This window comes from Mirounga angustirostris, unplaced genomic scaffold, assembly GCF_029215605.1.
Source record: "Mirounga angustirostris isolate CCGP_5_RB_7025 unplaced genomic scaffold, mMirAng1.0.hap1 SCAF_4, whole genome shotgun sequence".
NCBI classification, from domain to species: domain Eukaryota; kingdom Metazoa; phylum Chordata; class Mammalia; order Carnivora; family Phocidae; genus Mirounga; species Mirounga angustirostris.
The window spans coordinates 56,259,218-56,280,981 of record NW_026991712.1 but is presented as its reverse complement, the minus strand read 5'-3'; the positions used below and the strand labels follow the sequence as shown (position 1 = coordinate 56,280,981).

Below are 21,764 nucleotides of genomic sequence, written 5' to 3'. Positions count from 1 at the left end.
ACTAGCAGGGACTTTCTCCTTCAGCTGGATAGTGAAACCATTTGTGCCTTGCTTCAAACCTGAATTAACTCCAGAGAGGAAGGAGTTAAGGGATGAAGGGCAGCATAAGAGGGGTCAGCAAACTCCCTCCTCATTCAGCAGGTTGATTAACAAATGCTAATTTGCATTAGTTGCCCTACAGTCCTTAGCCACACCTTGCGAGAGCAGGCCTGAGGGCGTCAGTCTCAGCCACTCTTCCCTAAAATATCACACTTGGGCTTCAAAGGGGTACACCGTGACTTTTAATTAAATATCTTGAATTGAAGACAATTAAACTAACAGTAATACCGTTACCTTATCCCAGGTATTTGGCGGTAGATTACGGGCACGGCACGCGGGCAGTATTAGCCAAATCTCATCAAGCTTTTAGACAAATTGCAAAATAACAATTAGTGCTTATGTAAGTTTATCTAGGCTCTTAAATTGCAAGCACGTGACTGTTTTGTTATGGTATTGATCAACGTCCTTGCCCTCGAAAATACAAATTTCAGAATGACATCATGCCCAGTAGGAGTAATTAAAGCTATCTGATGAGGGAATTTAGAAGTTGAAAGGGATGATTGTAATTGATCCTGATTCAATCCTATTACAGCTTTTTATAGTTTAAGCTCTGGAGAAAGCACATTCCTTGTCAAGACTTTATTTTACAGATTCCTTTGTGTGTGCTGTGTTTTCTAGTCTCTATTTTTCCTTTTAATTTTTTTTTTTTCCTGTAGTAAATAATGAGCTGACGCCTGAAATCCGGCTTGCCAGTGGTCAGCTAATGGGTGATGACCTGTCCCTCCTTACTGCAGGAGAGCTGTCACCTTATATCAGTGACCCAGCGCTGAAGCTATTCCAGTGTGCTGTTTGCAACAAATTCACCTCTGACAGCCTGGAGGCCCTAAGTGTGCATGTGAGCAGTGAGCGCTCCCTCCCTGAAGAGGAATGGAGGGCTGTAATTGGAGATATCTACCAGTGCAAGCTCTGTAACTACAACACGCAGCTCAAAGCCAACTTCCAGCTCCACTGCAAGACTGATAAGCATATGCAGAAATATCAACTGGTGGCTCACATTAAAGAAGGGGGCAAAAGCAATGAGTGGAGGCTGAAGTGTATTGCCATTGGCAACCCCGTTCACCTGAAATGCAATGCCTGTGACTACTACACCAACAGTGTGGATAAATTACGCTTGCATACCACCAATCACAGGCATGAGGCGGCCCTGAAGCTCTACAAGGTAAGCAGTGACATCCATTTCCCTTGGCACAGAGTGGAGAAGGGAATTAACTGTTTCAGAGCTTGGAGCACAAATCTGCAAGTTAAGAGAAGAAAGAGAAAAAAAAAAAATAGAAGGGCAAGGTACACGGTTTCTGCTTAACATTACTAAACGTATATTGAGATACATGCAACTGGAGAGTTTATTTAAAAGATTTGCCTTATGTCCCTTTTATACCTAACTCAGTGGCGATCTTTATTGGCTTCCCAGAAGTAAAAGAACCTTCCTGAGTATTTTCACATATAAAATAATATTGTTATCCCTCTTTTATTGATTGATTAAAAAAAAAAAAAAAAAACCAAACATAGCATCACTCTTGGCTAAGTGTTAGTGGTTATAGGGAACAGATCACAAAAACAGTGCTACTTTGTGAATGCGTCGTCTTTTGTTTGGTGTCGAACAGGGGCGATCTAAACACAATGTGTGTGTGTGTGCGCGTGTGTGTGTTCCGTTGTTTTTCTGTAATTTTTGAGTAAACACACTCTCCCTTAGCATCAGTTGAAAGTCTTCTACTTAACTCAGTTGTTATTTTGCATGACCTTTCCCAGCTAGTCATGTTTTTATTCCCTCCACTGGGTGTGGCACAAATAAAATTGTTCATTAAATGGCAAATATACTTTTATCTTTGCTGGAAAAAACTATGCAGATGTAATGAATATGTGCAACTGGCGAGCACCATTTATTACACAACTTGTCTTGACTTTTTCTAAGCCCTAATTACTGGTTAATTTATTTTGTGAGTTTGTTTACTGGATTGGCTTGATTGTCTTGGTTCTTGTACAAATGTAACAGATTCATTTCTATGATGAGTAACTTGGTAACTTATTAAAAACTTCTTTTGTCTAGAGGATATTAAATTTCAGAAAATATTGCAAACCATTAGTCATTGTAACAAGCTCTAAATATGATTACAAAATCCATTTTGCAAGTGTTATCTATTGATTTATACTAGAAATCAGTGATAACTATACTATCAGGAGTCAACCAGTGATTATAATACCTACGGCTTTTCTAATACTATTTCAAACTATAAACACACAGCAAAAAGGGCAGATTGTGGATCTCTGGAGCAGGCGCAAGAATTATTTATTTGAGTTCGGGCTGGCGCTATTAGTTTGGGTTGTTTCTTGAAGTTCAAATTCTAGATTGACGTACTAAGTGTAAAAACCTAAAGACGTGGCATGAGAATCTGTAACATTGTTCCTGTAAGATCGGTGCTCTGTGGATCAATGATGAAAGCATTAGATTTGGGTTACACAGTTTGAGGGGAGTACAAGCCCTAATGTAAGATGGCAAGCTTCTGAGTCGATGCTGTTGAAAATATAATATAAAGGATTAATTGTATTATAATTCGTAGGCTTTACCATTCAGTTGTCAACTTTTTTTTTTTTTTCCTGTTGATACCTGACCTATTAAAACTTTCAGAATACCTAGGAGAAAAAAACAAACATTAAGTTTGTATAAATAATAGATCTCAACCCTGGGAGCTATATAGAATATTCATGAACTGTGTTTATATTCACGCAGCTCCTCTAACACTTTAAATTAGCATGTTGTGAATAGAAGATATAAATGTACAAATTTTTCTATTTTATTGATCTCATGTGGGAAGCTAAAGAAAGGTAGAGTGTTACTGTTTATTTTCTCAGGAAAGGTTGTTTAATCTAATTGTTTGATGATTATTTAAACGCGTGTGTATATGTGTGCATTAAGTTTATTCATTCTTTCCTTGAGTATGAGTTGATCTCCCTCACTATCTGCAGAGCAATTTGCTAAGTGTCAGAGTTACTCTTGAAGTTTCTTTTCAGGGAGAGTTGGATGTTGCCTTCAAAAGTAACAACCAAATGAGATAAAAGCTTGTTTATAAAGAGGGCTTTAAAACAGAGAGAGCTTTAGATCCCAGAACCAAAGAATATATGTACTCTTCCCTTAAAAATGTTATAAAATCATATAAAAATTTACTTGTCCCCCGCTCTTCTTTATTTGCTTATCTCTCTTAAATACTCAAATGTCTTTCCTTGTAGCCTAGCATCTAAAAATGGTCAGCCAACAAACAAAAACATACTTTGAACAAACTTACCTTGAATTAAAAGAAGATTGAGGAGATAAATATTTGAGCTATTGAAACTTGGTATTGGACAATCGAACTATATTATGTTGTATTATCCTTCAAGGGGCATTCATTATTTCTAGTAGTAACTAGAAAAATACTCCAGAGTAGCAGTGTGTTGAGGGTGCCTTTTTGAAACTGATTTACAGAAACTGTCTGAGTCAGATATAAAGAATTTTGAAGTGTAGTAATGAGAATATTAGCATGCTTGGTCGGCTTGTGTCGGGCAAAATGAAATTGCTTCATAAGTAACATTAATTGCTTTTAAATGAGAACCTAACAAATTGGCCTGGGCCTGGGAAAAAAAAAAAATGATGGTTTGTAATAGGCTAAAATATTAAAATTAGACTTAAAATAGTTTCTGAGTTAATAACTAGACAATAATCTCCTATATAAAAATCATTTTCATTAATAAGAGTTTAATTTACATCATTTTGCATCATGAATTACTCAGACTTTAAGGGAAAGTGACAAGTAGCAGTTATAAGATAAATACTGAGCTGTGAGATAACAGCTTTCCTCGTTATCGACAACATATTGATTCATAACACTCTAAATGTGGTTATGTGTCAGTTCGATTTGAATAGACCACTTTACCTCTTACATTGTCAACCTGGAGCAGTATTACTAAAAGAAGTGTGTGTCCTTATTCCAGTTTAAGGAGGTTAAAGGTTAAAGGTTAAGGGTTAGCTTAAAAGCATCATCTGCCTAGCTGCTTAACTTTAAACTGATCAATTTAATGAAAATCTGTTTTACAGATGTTGTTTTAATGTATTTGGCAGGGTTTAGGCAGCTTTAACATTAGACGTATGCTAGTAAAAATTATTTCTTTATTTGACCAGAACAACACCTTTCCTTTTATGTTTAAGGTAGAAGGCTTGCGGGTTATGGTATTTTTGGCAAAGGACCCAGAGGCAGAATGTGTTGATGATCTTTCCATATGGACTCAAAAAAAAGAATACCTTTATGTCTGTTGCTAACGATGACTGCAAAAACAAACAAAGTTGTGTTCATTTTTTTGGCAGTATTATTTGCCTTAGAATCTTTTTAAAAAGGAATTTTGTTATTGTTAAGGAAAGCTTACTCACTTCTTCAAGCAGAATTCTCTGAAGCGCTAAGCACTATTAAATTTTGATTTTTCCTCCAGAAATTTTAATGATGAAGCAAAATTGGTCTAAGAAATTAAAACAATAAAATGAAACTACAGATTGCCCTTAATCTTCTCCTTCCATGCATAAAAGTATATTTAAAGTGAGGTTAACAAATACTGAGTGCGTAGATAGCTACAGTCAGTGTCGTAAGGTAAAGTGTGCTCGTGTGTATACCTACATCGACATCTAGATCTAGATATGATGCAAAAGCAGTGTTTCTTAGCTACCACTTTACTGGATTTGATTATATTCTTCTAATTTCACACCTTTGCGTCCTCTACAAATTCTTGTCAATTGATATTCATAGAATAAATCCTCAATATTTGTAGGATGAATAAATGAATAGCCTGAGATATGTATTAAAGAAACCCTGTTACTTCCAACCCTCATTTAAAAAAAAAAATGTATTAGAATTGGTCTCCCTCTTACATGATCCCAAACATTTTTCTAAAGAGTCGAGTAAAAAGTTATAATGGAAACCACTTAGCACTACACATTCAAATCGAAGAAGAACAAATACAACTTTGGCCGTATTTCAGTTTTGCAGTTTAGTTTATTCTTGGCTCAGAATGGACAAGACTTTTTCCAGCCAGCTGATTGGCTTACCCCCATCCTATGCCGGGCTTGCAAATCTTCTTGCCACACCTGCACGTCAGCTGCTCTTATAATATTATATGTATTTTTAAGTGAGGTGTTCACAGCTTTGCTGGTTCAAAGTCAAAAGCTTAATTATACCAGCCTTTTTTCTTCCTGCATCTGCTAGTAGTGAAGCAGAATAGTCTGTCTGAATTCCATAATGCTATTTTCATATTTGGATTTAAAATTGGCTGAGAGCAGTGAATGAGTCTCTTGTCTCCATGGTGAGCAAAAGAACACACGTGGGATTTAGTCCTAGGTAACTTTTAGTGTAACATTTCCCCAAGGAACATTTTTGGAGTTTTCTCATTATCCATGTTATGGATGAAAGCATCCGGGTTAAGAACTAAAATCAAGGTGTGGGGGAGGGTCACAGAAGAGAGTGGAAGGAGCCACGTTGGGAAAAGTATGTGTCAAGGAAATAAAAAATGGAATAATTAGCTTCACCTACCTTTTTTGCCTTTTTTTTTTTTTTTCACTAGTAGGAAATAATAACCCGATCAGTTTGGAATTAACAAAGAATCACAAGCATTTTCATTTCAATAGGCCTGAGTCCAACTTTGCAATTTAAAATCAAATATACCAGATATGTACCGTTTCAATTATTGAACTGTCATTGTCCCAGTGTGATGGTAAAGGAGGTCAGGAGATTGTGTGGTACACATTTGCATAAAAGTCATTGTGCAAAAGGAAATTGGAATATGTGTGTGTATCTAAGAAACCAAAACAGGTTTTTCTTAATCTTATTCTAGTCATTTGTTTAGATGAAGAAAGCTGTTTTCAGAGATAAACAAAAGTTATTCTTTTCTGTTGCCAAACATTAACCTGAATATGGAAATTTTTATACTTTTTTATATTAGTTTCAGATTTATGTTTCTTTCTAGGTTGAAATGCACTGCGAAATTTAATTCCGGTTGCAGGATTTCGTTTTTAAAAAGTAATCACCACTCAAATTATTCTATTGTATTCTCATATAAAAAGACAAGGCAGAGGTTGAAAAAAGAGTTTCTGCGGTGGAACAATAATACATGCTCCCATAATACTTATAACTAATAAATACGCAGATCAAATGGAGAGGAGCTGGTTAGCTAATAGCAACTAATAAATCACTGGTGTTTTTAGATCACAGTGTAATTGGCCAGCCCTATCTGCTACGTCTCCTTCTGTTTTTAAGCCTGACATTTGCTGAAGCACAGCTATGTGTTATAACACGGCTACTCCAGCACAAATATGGACTTCCTCACTGCTTTTCCATGGCAAGTAATCTATTACATTGTGAGCTGAGAACCCTCTTTGTATTCCCCTGGGGAAAAAAAAAAAAAAGACTAAAAATCTGTCTATCCAAATATAAAATATATATGTTAATACACAGGCATTAGCAACTTAACTACATCCATGTCAGGATAGATAAAGTGATTTTTAGTGTGTGAAATTGTTAACAAACCCAGACAAAATTTAAAGAAAGCCAAGTGTGCAAAGGAACCCTCCCATTTTATTTTCCACATGTCTTTCCTTAACTACTGCTACCATCTCCCAACACATCAGGCACATGCTAGTACGTCTTCTCTGTTTCTCTGAAATCCTTACTGTTTTATCCCACCTGGATCTTCTCTTCATGGAAATGCTCCATGTTGCAAGATTACCCATCTAATTCCCCAAAGAAGACTAGCATTCCCTTAATTAAGGGGAAAGAAACCTTTTCATAAAAGCAGAATAGTGCATCCGAAGGTATAAATCACTTTCAGGTCTTTTCCAGGGTGTATTTTGTTTTGAAGGAATTGCTTAATCTGGATGAATTTTCCAACATGTCAGGTGGGGGGTGCAGTGATTTTGTCAGGGGTGGGGATTGGGTTAGTGATTTTGTCAGGGGTGGGGATTGGGTTAGTGATTTTGTCAGGGACGGGGATTGGGTTAGTGATTTTGTCAGGGACGGGGATTGGGTTAGTGATTTTGTCAGGGACGGGGATTGGGTTAGTGATTTTGTCAGGGACGGGGATTGGGTTAGTGATTTTGTCAGGGACGGGGATTGGGTTAGTGATTTTGTCAGGGACGGGGATTGGGTTAGTGATTTTGTCAGGGACGGGGATTGGGTTAGTGATTTTGTCAGGGACGGGGATTGGGTAGGGCAGAGCCCCACCCTAAGAGCTTCCCTCACGTATCTGCTTCCAAACCCACACTGCCCCTCATCTCAGAAACACAGTAAAAAAATTTGACACGACTATTCACTTCAGGACCATGTCAACTCATACTTTATGATTTATATTCTGGTTTTTGTGTAACTTGTGTTCACTCTGTCTCATGTGAAGTGTAGGTACGGTTTAACCAAAAGTAGTAAATCGCTTCTGTGTCACCCGCCCTGAGGTCATTTAGGTAATGCAGACAAAGGTGTTACCCCATAATTAATGTGCTCTCCCTGCGTGCTTCTTGGGCTTCAATTTAATAGTCCCTGTCAGCGGAGCTTGTTTAAAATTGCTGAAACGTCCAAATGGGCGCTGGGATGCCACGCAGTGATGCAGCCAGAGTCATATGTTAGCCAGGCCTCGCGCTGCTGAAAGGGTCTTGGCCCGGGGTGCAGGGGGAGGGGCTGGTATGTGCATAATGACCGTGGTTCTGCTTCCAGAACATCTGGCCTGCCTGAGTTCTACTGGAAATGCTTTACCAAGTTTGCTTTGAGTCTGAGCCTATGCTCAGGCTGAGTTCAATTAGACGTGGAGATTTGTTCATTATTCAGAGAATTCAAGCCTTAAAAGGCACTTTTCCCAAATTATCAGTGTATTTCAGGAGAGCTTATGACGATATGATTTGTTCAAATAAGAGCGGCAGTGGAAGCACAGCCCCCTCTAGCCCATGAGGAAACATCTTCACAGATCCTATAACCTCAGAGGAGTGTGGGGATTGGTAGAGGCACAGAGGCTCATGTCCTGTTTGCAGAATACCTGAATGATATCCCAAGTTTTACTTCTACTAAATACAGAAGCACTGACGGAGTACTTACTATGTGCCAGCAGAGTCTCTGTTGATGGAGGTTGTGTCCTGTTAATGTGGCAGGATATAAGCCATCTTCTCTAAGGTGATGCTTCCAGACTCACTCTGTTCTTCCAGTGTGGCAGGGATAGTAATAAAATTAAGGTTTGAACCCCACATCAAAAGCTTCCATGGTTTTGTTTTGTTTTCTGACAACGGCTGGTCAAAGGACTGAGTGGACTGCTCTTTTGGGTCATCAGTAGCTGTAGAGCAATGTCGCTTGATTGTCTCGACTTCCTCTTATTGCTCTCTTGCATTGCAAGACTTTATTGATCAGTTTTAGACAAGGGTCATGGCGGGAATTTAAGGCAGTGCAGAGCTTTTCTATTAGTTGGAACATGTATGTTTCCTTCATACGTGAGGATGATGCTACTGATGTATTACCTCGAAAATGAAGAAGAAAACCACCTGGTAAAGAATGGAAAACGTCAGGTTACAATGTCAGTCAACCCCCTTATAGGGTCAGGATGCTAATTTAGTTTGACTCTTGAAGAATCTTTGTGAGTTCAGTTTATCATACTGTCAGAGTTTTGCTTCAAGATAAGTGTTTACAAGGACGAGTTTGTTATTATCATAGATAATAACAGTTACATGTGGCAACATTTTATTTCACTTGGTTTTCATCTTTAAGGAAAAATACGTTTGTAGCTTTGAATATAATACTTACATGTAGTATATCAAATATGTACACATCAATATAAAAGTATATTCGGCCATATTCTTAGTATTTTATTGATTCAGATTTTCCTAAAGCCTGTCTTTCACCGGAAACGTTAGGTAGCGTAGAATACGCATCTCTCTCTTCTTGTGGCTTACAGAATGAATGTCAAGGTTATATTTTCCCATTAGGCAATTTTTAAAGAGAATGTAGAGGAAGACTTAAGTTGAAAAATTCTTCGTGTTTGGTGATCTGCTGATAAAATTAGTGGAATGCAGAGCTGAAGATGGAAAGAAATGAGCTATCGATATGTCCGTCTCAGGTTTGGAAGGGAAGCTTTTAAAGTTTTAAAATAATTGATTTTTTCATCCATGATTATGTGTCCTGTGTCAAGAAGCGCCTCGTTTATAAATAGAGTTGGCAATTGATTGTCTATATAGGATTTATGAGACATTGGGAAGGAATCTTACCAAAAATATCCCTTCTTCTGATGCTAGATATTCTGTCAACGGTAAAACCATATTGATAATTGACATCCAATTATCCATTTAAAAAGAGGACGTAGGCTGACAGCAATCATAAGAAGTTAGACTTTTTTATTTACATTATCTCATTTTATTCTTCCTAACAGTTATATGTTACTATTCCCATTTTGACATATGGGAAACTAAGACTCAGAGCAAAATGCTTTGCTCAAGTCCTCACAGACAGTAACAAACTGTGTTGATGTTCTAGCCCACATCAGGAGGCCCTGCTAATAAGAAGACTTTCCATTGCACTTGAGGATAGGAAGAGCAGAGAGTGGGAAAGGAAAAGGAAGGCCAGAGCACCAGAGGCAAACTTAACAATTTTGTCTAGTGCTTCATCATTTCAGAGCCCACTTTCATTCCTTCAAGTTAGCAGATTCGCTTAAAGATTTTGCAGATGTAGTATAACACAAAAGCAGGCCAGTATGAACACAGCCAACGAGAATAATGAACTTAACACCTGTTGGGTCATCTACAAGCCAGAAGGAGAAAACTGCTGGTTAAAATTGTTGCCTGAGTATCTCCTGTCACAACGGAATTCTTTCACTTTAAAGAAACTTCCTTTTACTGGCATTTTTGGGTGTTTGGTGTATTAAATAGAAAGAACTACTAGAATATTTATCACTGCTAGTGCCTGAGCTCTCAGTGCTTGCAAGTTAAGCACCTTTGGAAGCTGCATTACTTCATTCAGGTCACCAGGGTACTTCAGCAGTAATGTATGAAATGGTACCCCGCTGACCTGAAAGAGGGAATATGCCTCCCTAAGCATTTAACTTCCTAAACAGGAACAACTAAAGCACAGTCTACTCTCTGCCCCAGAACTCAATTCCCTTTTCCTGCCATCCTTGTAACTACTGGAGGAAGTCCTATTCACTTGCTACTTACTTACTTAGTTTTTAGAAATAATCTTGTTTTGAATTATTATTTTTTTTACTTTTATCTTTCACTTCTTACTTGGATCCATTTTAGTTACAAGGCTCCAGAAATTTTTTTTCCACCATATGTTTCAAATGCACTCCCTTTCTCTCTCTCCTTGAAATTTCGTTAAAGATTCCCATGTAAAGCCCCAAATCTTATTAGAACTATTCACACTGACCTAACTTAAGAGATACTGGGGGAAATCTTGCCTTCCTAAATCTGGCTACCTCTTCCTGCAAAAAAGTGTCAGTCGTTGACGTTGCTGCAGTTGACCACATTCATTAATGAAATGTTCTTTTATGGAAAAGCAAGAATAGTCTTAGTTTGGAAATGACAGAATTGTTAGCAATGCAGAAGCTCCCAATATCTATAACTGGTGTGTGTAAAGCATGCAAGGACAGTCTGATAATTATAATGTGTAGTACCTTTCGAAGTCTTCAAATATTTCTAACTATTCATTTGGCAAGCCTGAAAATAACACTAGCATATGTCCTTAGGGCCTAAAATCATTCATTGTTCAATTGAAAGAAATCAGGTAGCAAGTCTGATTGCCATCACCTCTGAAAGAGTCAGTTTTCAAGGCATCTCCTTTAAACTCAGCATCTATTAGCACTTAGCCACTGAGTAGTAAGTGACTCCGGACATGGGGAGGAGGAGGAGGATTCTTAATTTTCACACCAAATAAATAGTGTTGTTTTTAAAAATAAAATTAACATGCATGCTAAAATAGGAATTATGCAAACACCGGAACATACCTTTTAGAATTGGTTTGTTTGGTGAATCTCTATTACACAGTACTTTAGAAGGGAGAAAACTCTCCTATTTACTATGTGATACTATCACTGCTTTTTAAGCCGAGGCCCCTCAGTGTCCTTTGAGATATAATTTGGCTGAAAGCAAGTTCTGGGTTATTATTACTTTTTGTTTATTATAATTTTTATTAGCACGGTAAGTAGTTAAAAAAACACATTTGGATGGAATAATTGTACCAAGTTTTTCCATGATGAGTATTCCCTGAGAAGAATAACCAAATAACCAAACTCATAACCAAGTTCCTGAAAAATAGACCCAAGGGGAATTCATAAATAACTTTTTTTTTTTTCCCCAGAGAAATACCATCTTTGGCTCTCATAATTCCTTAAATCTTAGAAAAACCAAGATGGGCTTTATGAAGAATTATTTAGTTTTTAGAGTGTTCATTCTCCACACAGAGGATAGAATTACCATCTTTAACTCATAAATGCAAAAACGTGTTCCTAATTGCTTAATTTTGTAGACTCTTTTTTAGATATATGTTTCCAGATAGACTGTCAAGTATAATATTTACTTATAAGTCTTTGGGAGGTACTAGGTCACTTTATTCCTTCTTGTAGAACTGTGGCCGCCCCTTTAATTATGATGGCTTGATAACTTATTGGAAACCATTGATATAGAAGTACATTGAAATTGATATATGTATATATAACATATACATGTATGTATGTATATATATACATACATGTATATGTTAACACTTTTCCAAAAAGTGAATAATTTAATTCTTTATCAATGGGTGTAGAACAATGTGGATATAGGGGCAACTGGGTGGCTCAGTCGGTTAAATTTCTGCCTTCAGCTCAGGTCATGATCCCAGAGTCCTGGGATGGAGCCCCCTGTGGGGCTCTCTGTTCAGTGGGGAGTCTGCTTCTTTCTCTCCCTCTCAAATAAATAAATAAATAAAATCTTAAAAAAAAAAAAAAAGAAAAATGTGGATATATTCAGGTCTCATGTGTTAAGTGATTGAAAAGGCGAAGTGCCAGTACTCCAGTAATGTTTTCAGTACATATCCAGGGACACCTACTTATACTTATTTTACTCAAACCTTGGAAAAAATTGCATGCATCATGCATGTGTACGTGGTGTGTGTGTAAGACAGAAAGAGAAAGAAGTAAAATACAGTATATGAAGACTTATTTTTTAAAAAAATTGATGAAGATCATGAGTTAATCATTAATACCCACTTACTCTGTTTTAAAGTAAATGGCAGAAATCTCTTCCTGCATATTGTAAGTGTTCTCAGTCTCAAGAGATAATAAACCTTTGATGATGTTGTGCAAGACTCGTCAGCAAGCACTGAAATCAGTTCTGTATGAACACATGACTAATCAAAGGTTCAGGGAACAGGATATGATTTGGTAAAAGTGACAGGTTCTCCAAAAAGTAAATGGCCTCCCTAATTGTGGGAGCACATTAAGCCTTCCCCCCCACCCCACCCCCATACAAAAGGCAGGCCCTAGGCCCCATTGGAGCAGATATCTTTTCACAAAGCCATGAGCACTAAGTGTTTTAAAAAAGTATCTTTGGGGTGCCTGGGTGGCTCAGTCGTTAAGCGTCTGCCTTCAGCTCAGGTCATGATCCCAGGGTCCTGGGATTGAGCCCCACATCGGGCTCCCTGCTCCGTGGGAAGCCTGCTTCTCCCTCTCCCACTCTCCCTGCTTGTGTTCCCTGCTTGTGTTCCCTCTCTTGCTGTGTCTCTCTCCGTCAAATAAATAAATAAAATCTTAAAAAAAAAAAGTATCTTTAAAAGCAAAAATGTTCTCAAATTAATGCCTACCTAATTAGTGCTCTATTCTTTTCTTTGTCTTAAAGTCACAACAGATACGATAAGACATTTAGACTCAGAATGATCCTTGAAACTCAGGGAATTGGGTAACCCAGAACAAAAATACCTTCTCAAGTCGATTAAATGAAAGATGTCCACAGTGGGAAAATGATGGAATAAGACAACAATCTTAATAATTAAGTGTGAAATTATATAGGAAAATGAGACTAAAAGTTTCAAGAAATCAGTTCTAAATTAAAAAGGAAAGGAACTAAAGTTATATGCTACAAATTCTACCATGTGAACAGTGCAATGAAGGTTGAGGCCTTTGTCTTCTGCTTTGCTGCTTTTTAAAAATTTATGTATGTATTGATATAGAATTGATATAGACTTCATATTTATTGAATATAATTGATATAGAATTCATATTTCATGCAGTTCAACCATTTACATTATACAATGAAATGTTTCATTTTTGGTTTTATTTTTTTAAGTAATCTCTATGTCCAATGTGGGGCTCAAACTCACAACTCCAAGATCAAGAGTCACATGCTCCCCCAACTGAGTCAGCTGGGCACCCCACAATGAAATGGCTTTTTTTTTAGACTATTCACAGAAGCATGCAACCATCACCGTACTCAATTTTAGAACATTTTCAACACTCCAGAAAGAAATCCTGTCCAATTTAGTCTACCCCCACCAACTAATCCCAACCCCCCTCTCCTGGCCCTGGGCAGCCACAGGTTGCTATCTGTCTATATAGATTTGCCTGTTCTGGACATCTCATATAAATAGAATTTATACTATATGTGGCGCTTTATGACTGACTTCTTTCGCTTAGCATAATATTTTCAAAATTCATCCATATTGTAGTGTGTATCTATATTCATAGCTTTTTATTTTATTTAATTTTTTAAAATTTTTTAGTGTTATGTTAATCACCATACATTACATCATTAGTTTTTGATGTAGTGTTCCATGATTCATTGTTTGTGCATAACACCCAGTACTCCATGCAGAACGTGCCCTCTTTAATACCCATCACCAGGCTAACCCCTCCTCCCACCCCCCTCCCCACTAGAACCCTCAGTTTGTTTTTCAGAGTCCATCATCTCTCATGGTTCGTCTTCCCCTCCGATTTCTCCCTCTTCATTCTTCCTGTCCTGCTATCTTCTTCTTTTTTTTTTTTTTTAACATATATTGTATTATTTTTTCAGAGGTACAGATCTGTGATTCAACAGTCTTGCACAATTCACAGCACTCACCATAGCAGATACCCTCCCCAATATCTATCACCCAGCCACCCAATCCCTCCCATCCCCCACCACTCCAGCAACCCTCAGTTTGTTTCCTGAGATTAAGAATTCCTCATATCAGTGAGGTCATATGATACATGTCTTTCTCTGATTGACTTACTTCGCTCAGCATGACACTCTCCAGTTCTATCCACGTCGTTGCAAATGGCAAGATCTCATTCCTTTTGATGGCTGCATAATATTCCATCATGTATCTGTGTGTGTGTGTGTATATATATATATATATATATATATATATATATATATATACACACACACACCCCACATCTTCTTTATCCATTCATCTGTCAATGGACATCTTGGCTCTTTCCACAGTTTGGCTATTTATTTTTAATTTTTTACTTAAATTCAATTTAGTTAACATATAGTGTATTATTAATTTCAGGGGTAGAATTTAGTGATTCATCAGTTGCATATCACACCCAGTGCTCATTACATCAAGTGCCCTCCTTAATGCCCATCACCCCATTACCCCATCCCCTCACCCACCTTCCTAGCTTTTTATTATGGAATTTCCATGGAACCTATCACTTCAGTATGGATAAACTGCATTTTCTTTATCCTCTCTTCAGTTGATGGGCATTTGAGTTGTTCCCGCTTTTTGGCTATTAGGAATAATGATGCTGTGAACATTTGTGGACAGGTTTTCCTGTGGACTTATATTTTGTTGCTCTTGGATATACACCCAGGAGCGGGATTGCTGCATTGGCCACGGCTGTGTTAACTGCACTGTCATTACTCCCAGTCCCTTCTTATTTTGTACCTGGTCAGCTCTTTCTTCCTTTTTCTTTAATTCTTTAAATATTACATTTTTTTTTTTTTCAATCTCCCAACCTTATGCATCTTCTGCTCTACTTTGGCCAATGAATTCAGGGAGGAAATTAACACTAACATTTACTGAGCACGTATTAGATGGCGGATAATCTTCTAAGTTAAAAAAAAAATTAACTCACTAAATCAAACAGCAACCCTATTAGGTCGGCACTATTATTATGCCCATCTTGAAGATGAGGAACTAAAGCAACGAAAGCTTAATTAATTTATCCAACATGACATAGCTGGTAAGAGTGACAACAGAGTAAGGATTTGAGCTCATTCTGACAGGTTCCAGCACCCACGCTCTTAAATGGGACACTGTGTCACAGTGAAGATCCTACACTGAGAAGGATACCTGGAAAGGAAGGCCTTGTTTGTGGCAGAAAGGATGGAAATAAGAGTGTAACTGTAATTGTCGATCTTTGAGAAGGCTATGACTCCCCGGAGAGAGAAAAAGAGGTAATTATGAGATAGAGATTGAGAGACTTTGGGAGGTGTAGTGAGGGATAGCAAATTAGAAAAATCACTGATAACAGTATATAGTTCTTTTTTTTTTTTTTTGTCAGAATGTAAACTCTTTATTTCATTCATAGAATGTTCTTTGAAAAATACCTAGAACTGAATTCTCCATATTTGTGGGAATGAAAAATTGGAATATTTTACAATAACTTAAGTTTACTGAAAGACGTTTTGTTAGATTGATGTTCTAGTAATGCACAAATGCTTGTTTGTTCGCATTTGTTAAAAACACACGGGGCTGGACCCCAGGGTATATGATTTAATTCCTGTCCTCAAGGAGCTCACTAGTCTTTAGAAGAAAACATATAATGCTTTTTATCTGTGCTTTATTTTCCCTTGTGATTTTGCCCTGTTAACAGCCTTTCTGAATTCCAGAAGTTTGCAGAGACATTTTTAGTACTTTCTATTACACATTTTAGCAATGTTTACTTCTTTGTGTCATTTAGGAAGTTAATATTTAGATTTCCTGTGGTATTGGGGGAAAGAATTAGATTCCTGCCTTGTAAAACTTTGATAAAGGGTGGTTGTTTGCTTCTATGCCAGTAAAGATGTTGTTCCATTATTGGAAAATAATGTACAGTATCAGTATAATTTAAGACTTTTCTCTCTTTTGCCTCCCCCCTCCCCACCTATGTGACGTTTATGAGCATGATTTTTATGTTTTCATAATGGATAAACTGAGATATTACTTGGTGCTGTTTTTGGCTAACTAGAAGGAATTTATTTTCTTTTTGTAGTTTTAAGGCAGAAATACATTTGTTTTTGATATCTGATCTAATTAGGTTACTGGTAAAATAGTCTTAATATTTTATCTGTAGCTATTTCAGGCATCATCCTATTTTATTCAACAATTATTAATGTTCCTTGAAGTTTTCAATTTCTGAAGACCTACTGATCTTCATAAAGCCTATTGACATGGGTATAGTGAGGTCAGGGGTTGGACTGCCAGTGTTCCTACTGTTAGAACATAGCATTGCATAATTTCTGCTTTCTGTTTTATTATGAAAAAAGTTTTAAGGATAAATTATGCAAGAAAACATGATAAGCTCCCATATTATCTCATGCTAAAAGATTCTCTGGAGTTGCTTTCTTGAGTTTAAAACACAGTAAAACAAAGATTGCCTATGTCAGCACTAATGTCTGTGAATACTAACAAGCTTAATAAGCATTGACAAGGTAGGTATCACTTTCTGATACCCTCCCATTATTACCATATTGGGGGTTCAGGGTGTTGAGAAGGTGCGGGGTGATGTCTCAGAGAAAGACAGTGAAAGCAATGCACATCTATCTTTCCTGACATCTGTGTCTACATCTATCCGTGCATTTCTGTGTAACTTAAGGAAAGCTTAAAAAAGAAGGGGTAGGCATTTTCTGTCTTAAAGTGTCCAGCTGACTTTCTCACTCTTTATGTGGTTTTTGGCAAGCATTTCTGTGCCTTAGTTAATATATTAGTAAATGGAGAGGAAAAAAACCACTACACTGAGTTCTGTAGATCTTAATTAAGGTACAAAAATAGCTTTAAAAATAGTCTTCTGAGATGAAAGCTTTTCTTATATGTGGAAAATATTACTCGTGTCTTGTCAGCATATCTAGTCTATTGGCATTGCTTTTTGTACTTGGAGATAACTTCTGCTTTTCTTATTATTGGTAAGACACTTTCCTTTTTAATTTCTGTAAGTGCACTTGGTTACACTATTATATCTAGGGACTTGTCATTCTTGAAAAGCCATTCTTAACTTTATCTCTCCAATTGGCCTTCAATTGAAATTTGCTTTGAAGAGGAATGTAGCTATACTCATGAACTTGAACATGGGTAAATATAGCTCATAGAAAATAACTATTTGTGTATCCTTTTATGTACTTTAACTTCGATATCCCTTCTTGCTTAGAATTTTGCCCACAGAAAAGGAGCTATGTATTACACTTTTAAATACCAGTTTTCAAGTCTGCCAAGTGTGAATTTGCAAATGAGTAGTAGTAAGTGGAGCTCACAGCTGAAAAGTGACTGCTAAAAGCTTCTGTGTCTGGCATTAATTTTAGTTTTGCCTTTAGGCTGGTACCACAACTGTTTCATCTATAAAATGGGTTCTGAGTTACCATTACGAGTAGAAAATTAGCATTAACTTAACGGTCTTTGAGATCTGGTCTAAAGGCAACCACTTCCGTGGTTCTAAGAGCTGATTTATTCTTAGCTTTAGCAAGGATCTTATCTTAAATTGCTGATGTACTTACACATAGATCAGGTTGCCAGTTTTCCATTGTTTTGTTTAATCCACAAATACATGTTTATGTATTTTTCTTGTAAACAGGAAGCAGGGTAATAATCATATATGGAGAAACAGCTGAACTACATCCTTTAATCCCTTGTGTTTTATTTACGTATTTGATACTAATCATTTCATTTATTCGTTTACTGAGAACTCACTTTATCAGACCCCATGCAAGAGAATATATTCGGATATAACATCAAACAAGAAAGACACAGGCCTTGCACTGGTAGACCTTACATTTTAGGGGAAGAGACAAGCATTAAACACATAATCACGTATTAGGCAATGCAATAGTTAATTGCTGTTGTAAACAAATAAGTTTTTAAAAATCTGGAATATTTATTTGCGTTATTAGTATGTAGGTATTTGATAAGTCAAACTCTTCTAATCTTAGAAGCAAGTGGAGAATTTGAATGAGACACTGTATTGAGGTATTTAAAAGAGTAGCTGGGGCTGAACAGAATGGACATCACTAGATGTTGGCTGTCATACAGAAAAAGGCACTTACCACCGAGATTTTATCAGAGTACAAGCACTTTCAAACTTTCTGGAGCCATGAAATCCTTATGTGAAAAGGCATTCTAGAAATGGCTGCATATCCAATTGACAGATTTGAGAATATGATTTGGAAGGTTGGATGAGATGAAGCTGATCATTAGATGCACTGGAACTTTTAAAACATACTAATTCCAAGGCCATGACCTTTAGGGATGCATCCAGGAATCTCTTCATTTAAAGAGATGATCTTGATAATCAGCCTGGTTTGGGATCGCTGGGCTAGAAGATTTTGAAGGTCACTGGAGATCTACAGATTCATGCAAAAATAGTGAATGTGGTGATCGTACCAAGTTCAGCTCCATTTACATTTGTTTCTCCCGTGTTCAAAAGAGAAACTGTGTCTTCTAATGTCCTCTTGGATTCCCCTCCTTTCACAGACTAGGATTTTGCTAGGGTCTGCCGATGCTGCATATTCTGTCCAGGGAAATCATGGCAGGCATTGCCCTCTGTCTTGCTCATTTTTTTGCCTCTAAGGACAAGAGTCTGAGATGTTTTGATATAAAAAAAAAAAAAATCCCATTTCAGTAGGAAAAATGGCAAGCCTTTCTAAAGAAAACCTTTCTGTACAAAACAGCTGTTCTTTTGTTGAAGGTCTGGCACTTTAGTGAACTGTCGGGCCAAGAAACCATTTTGGAGTCCAAAAGTCGGTAAAAAAAAAAAAAAAAAAAAAAAAAAAAAAAAATCTAAGGCCCCTGGATTGAATTTTGTAGGAATATCTTTTTTGGTAAATTTTTGGAATCATGCTTTGCTTCATCATAGTTGCAGAAATCCACTCTCCTTATACATGAAGATATCCCCAGGCAGCAGATATATAGTCTGTTTTCTGAACAGGAATCTTATAGGTCTCAGGAGAGCCAACTTCCACAGGCCCGCTGGGTTGTATGCTCATTTGTAGCTCAGTGTAATGATTCTGCAATTTTTTATTTTCTTGCTATTCTAGGAAGGCAGATTCTGAGGTTTTGGAGTTTTACTTCATAATAGCATACATTTTCTCTTTATGTTTCTCTCCATACATATGGATATAAATGTGTGTGGGTGTGAGATGTGCTTGTATGTATGTGAGGGTTGTATGGGTGTGTGGGTGTTTAGATATAGATGTGTGTCTATTTCTTTATCCTGTTTATGAAAGAGAACTGTGTATTGTATGTTTTATAATTTGACAATTTTCTTTTAATGATATCCCATATTTTTCTTTTCTCCCAAATATATCATCTAATACATATATGCTGGTAGCTACAATGACAACCAAAGCTAAAAAGAAGCAAATAAATATGGTGCCCAATTTCACGAGCAACAGAATCTTTATTTCCGTAACACATTACTCTGGAAAAGCTACTGTATTTAGTTACTGGCAAGTTAAAAACTGGATCTTTGTCTACTTCATAAAGGAGGGTCATTTTTTATAGATCACCTTGAAATAATCAGTCAGTTCTGAACAAGAGCTGCATTTTTAAATGTGGATATACTGTAAACTACCAAGACCAAACTGTATCTGGGTCCCACTGGCCATATAGCCCGTGTTCCATGGGAGACCCAAATAAAACAAGCTCCCTCCCCACAGACTGAAAGAGTCACACTAATAAAATGACTGGATGATTTGGTTAAAAAAATTATTTCAAGATTTTGCTAATAGTTTTGGCTTGATCGGTTACTTGAGCCCTGCTGATACATGTAGATCAGGATAGAAGTTTCCTGCCTTGCCCAGGGTGAGCCCTGGGCTTTTGGTTATTTAAGGATAGTGTTCAATGAACACACATTAATGTACTCTAAGTGTACTATAAAAGAAAACCTTTTGAGGTTTGTGCTTAAGTAAAACACATAGTACGGTATTGTATGTTTGTGTGACCTAAAACATTTTGCTCTACTATGAGGGACATATCATCCTCCTGTGCCAATATAAATGCAAGGACATTTCATAGTCATAATCTGTTAATACCAGTTAGCAGTGTCACAAATTAAAGCATTAGTGGATTTGTGTTGCTTGAGGAAGCAACTGATATAAAATACCAGGAGGTTGAAGGAGTGAGGCAGTTTATTGTAACATAATTCTGCATACCATGTAAAGTCTTCATGCCTGTTGGTGTGAAGCCTTTGAATGGACCTTCACAGAGAGCTCAAAGGGATAGTTCATCATGCAGCAAATTAAGAAACATTAGGCTAGATACATTCTCAAAGAAATGATTTTTGGTGATTAGCAGACAACAAAAATCAAAGAGGATATTCTTTTTTTTTTTTTTTTTCCTTACAGGAGAAAGGAAGATTTTACTGCTTTTTAAAAATTTGCATCTGTAGTGCAGACAAAAAATTCTTCCCAGGATTTGAAGAAGTGCATTTTCTATAGTTGTGTTGTTTGGGGACTGCACTTAAGTAAAAATTTAATGATGATTTTCTAAACGGACCTTTATAGGAACTATTGGTAGTCCTGTAGCAGAGATTTTTGGCCAAAACATTAATGTTGATACTATCATGAAGGATGCATGACTCTCTTATCAAGAGGCCTATAACCTGGGAACATGGAAATGATTGTATAAATTATGGAAGGAATATTAGATTAAATTCCCTCTTTAATTTTAGTAGTGGTTTGAGAGAGTAATACATTTATTACTGTAGCGCATTTTGTATTTGCCTAGGCATTTACATGATTTTTTCATATTTCCCCTTTTTAGCCTAGATTATGGATATATTCTGAGAGGACATTATAGGGAATAACAATTATAGAGAATGAGAACCCATGGTTAAAATTATATGCACATTGAACTACAATGAGGGTATTAAAAGTATTTCATCCCATTTGTAAAATATCTTCCATGACTATGAAAGGGCAATATTTTTTCCAATTATATCTGCTTTAGCCTGCAAATGGATTACTTTATAAGAACTCTTATAAAGCAAAGAGTCCAAAAATAATTGAAAGTGTAAGAACAGATAAGCTGGGCACATAAAGGCCCTGAGCAAACTTCTCGCGATAGCATTCACAGAACAGGGAAAAAAAAAAAAAGTTTATCTTAACTCCTGCTCAAGACCAGATGAATATTTTAACCCTTAGCATCATGATGCTTCTTATTGACAGGGAGTGCCTCCTGCATTATTTCCAGCTCGATTCTCCAGTGTCTGGAAGATTGCATTTTGACTTTCCCCATTATTAATAACCAGATTTGATCTTAGGCCTGTCCAAGGTCAGTCTGTTTGTGTGTGTGCATGAACTGTGACGTCTACACAGAGTGACAGGTGGAGGATGAGGGTGGTGAAACAAGGGTGTTAACCTTTAGTCCACCAAAAGGAAACTTTTTCTGCTGGGAACAAAGATCCCTAGGGCTGTGGCCACCGTCCCCCCGCCCCCCATGCTCATAATATTTCCTATAATGATACACTATTGAAGAGTG

General features: G+C 36.9%; 1 protein-coding gene across 6 annotated transcripts in view; it reads left to right on the top strand.

The window, feature by feature from the left end:
* ZFHX4 (zinc finger homeobox 4) overlaps window positions 1–21,764 on the top strand; it is a 188,462-nt gene that overhangs the window by 25,716 nt on the left and 140,982 nt on the right. For 5 of the 6 annotated variants that reach the window (XM_064588183.1, XM_045896351.2, XM_064588181.1 and 2 more), the window contains one exon: window positions 756–1,258. In XM_064588183.1, coding sequence (XP_064444253.1) covers window positions 756–1,258 — 503 coding nt within the window. The remainder of the gene's footprint in view (window positions 1–755; window positions 1,259–21,764) is intronic. The other variant, XM_045896353.2, reaches the window with a different exon arrangement.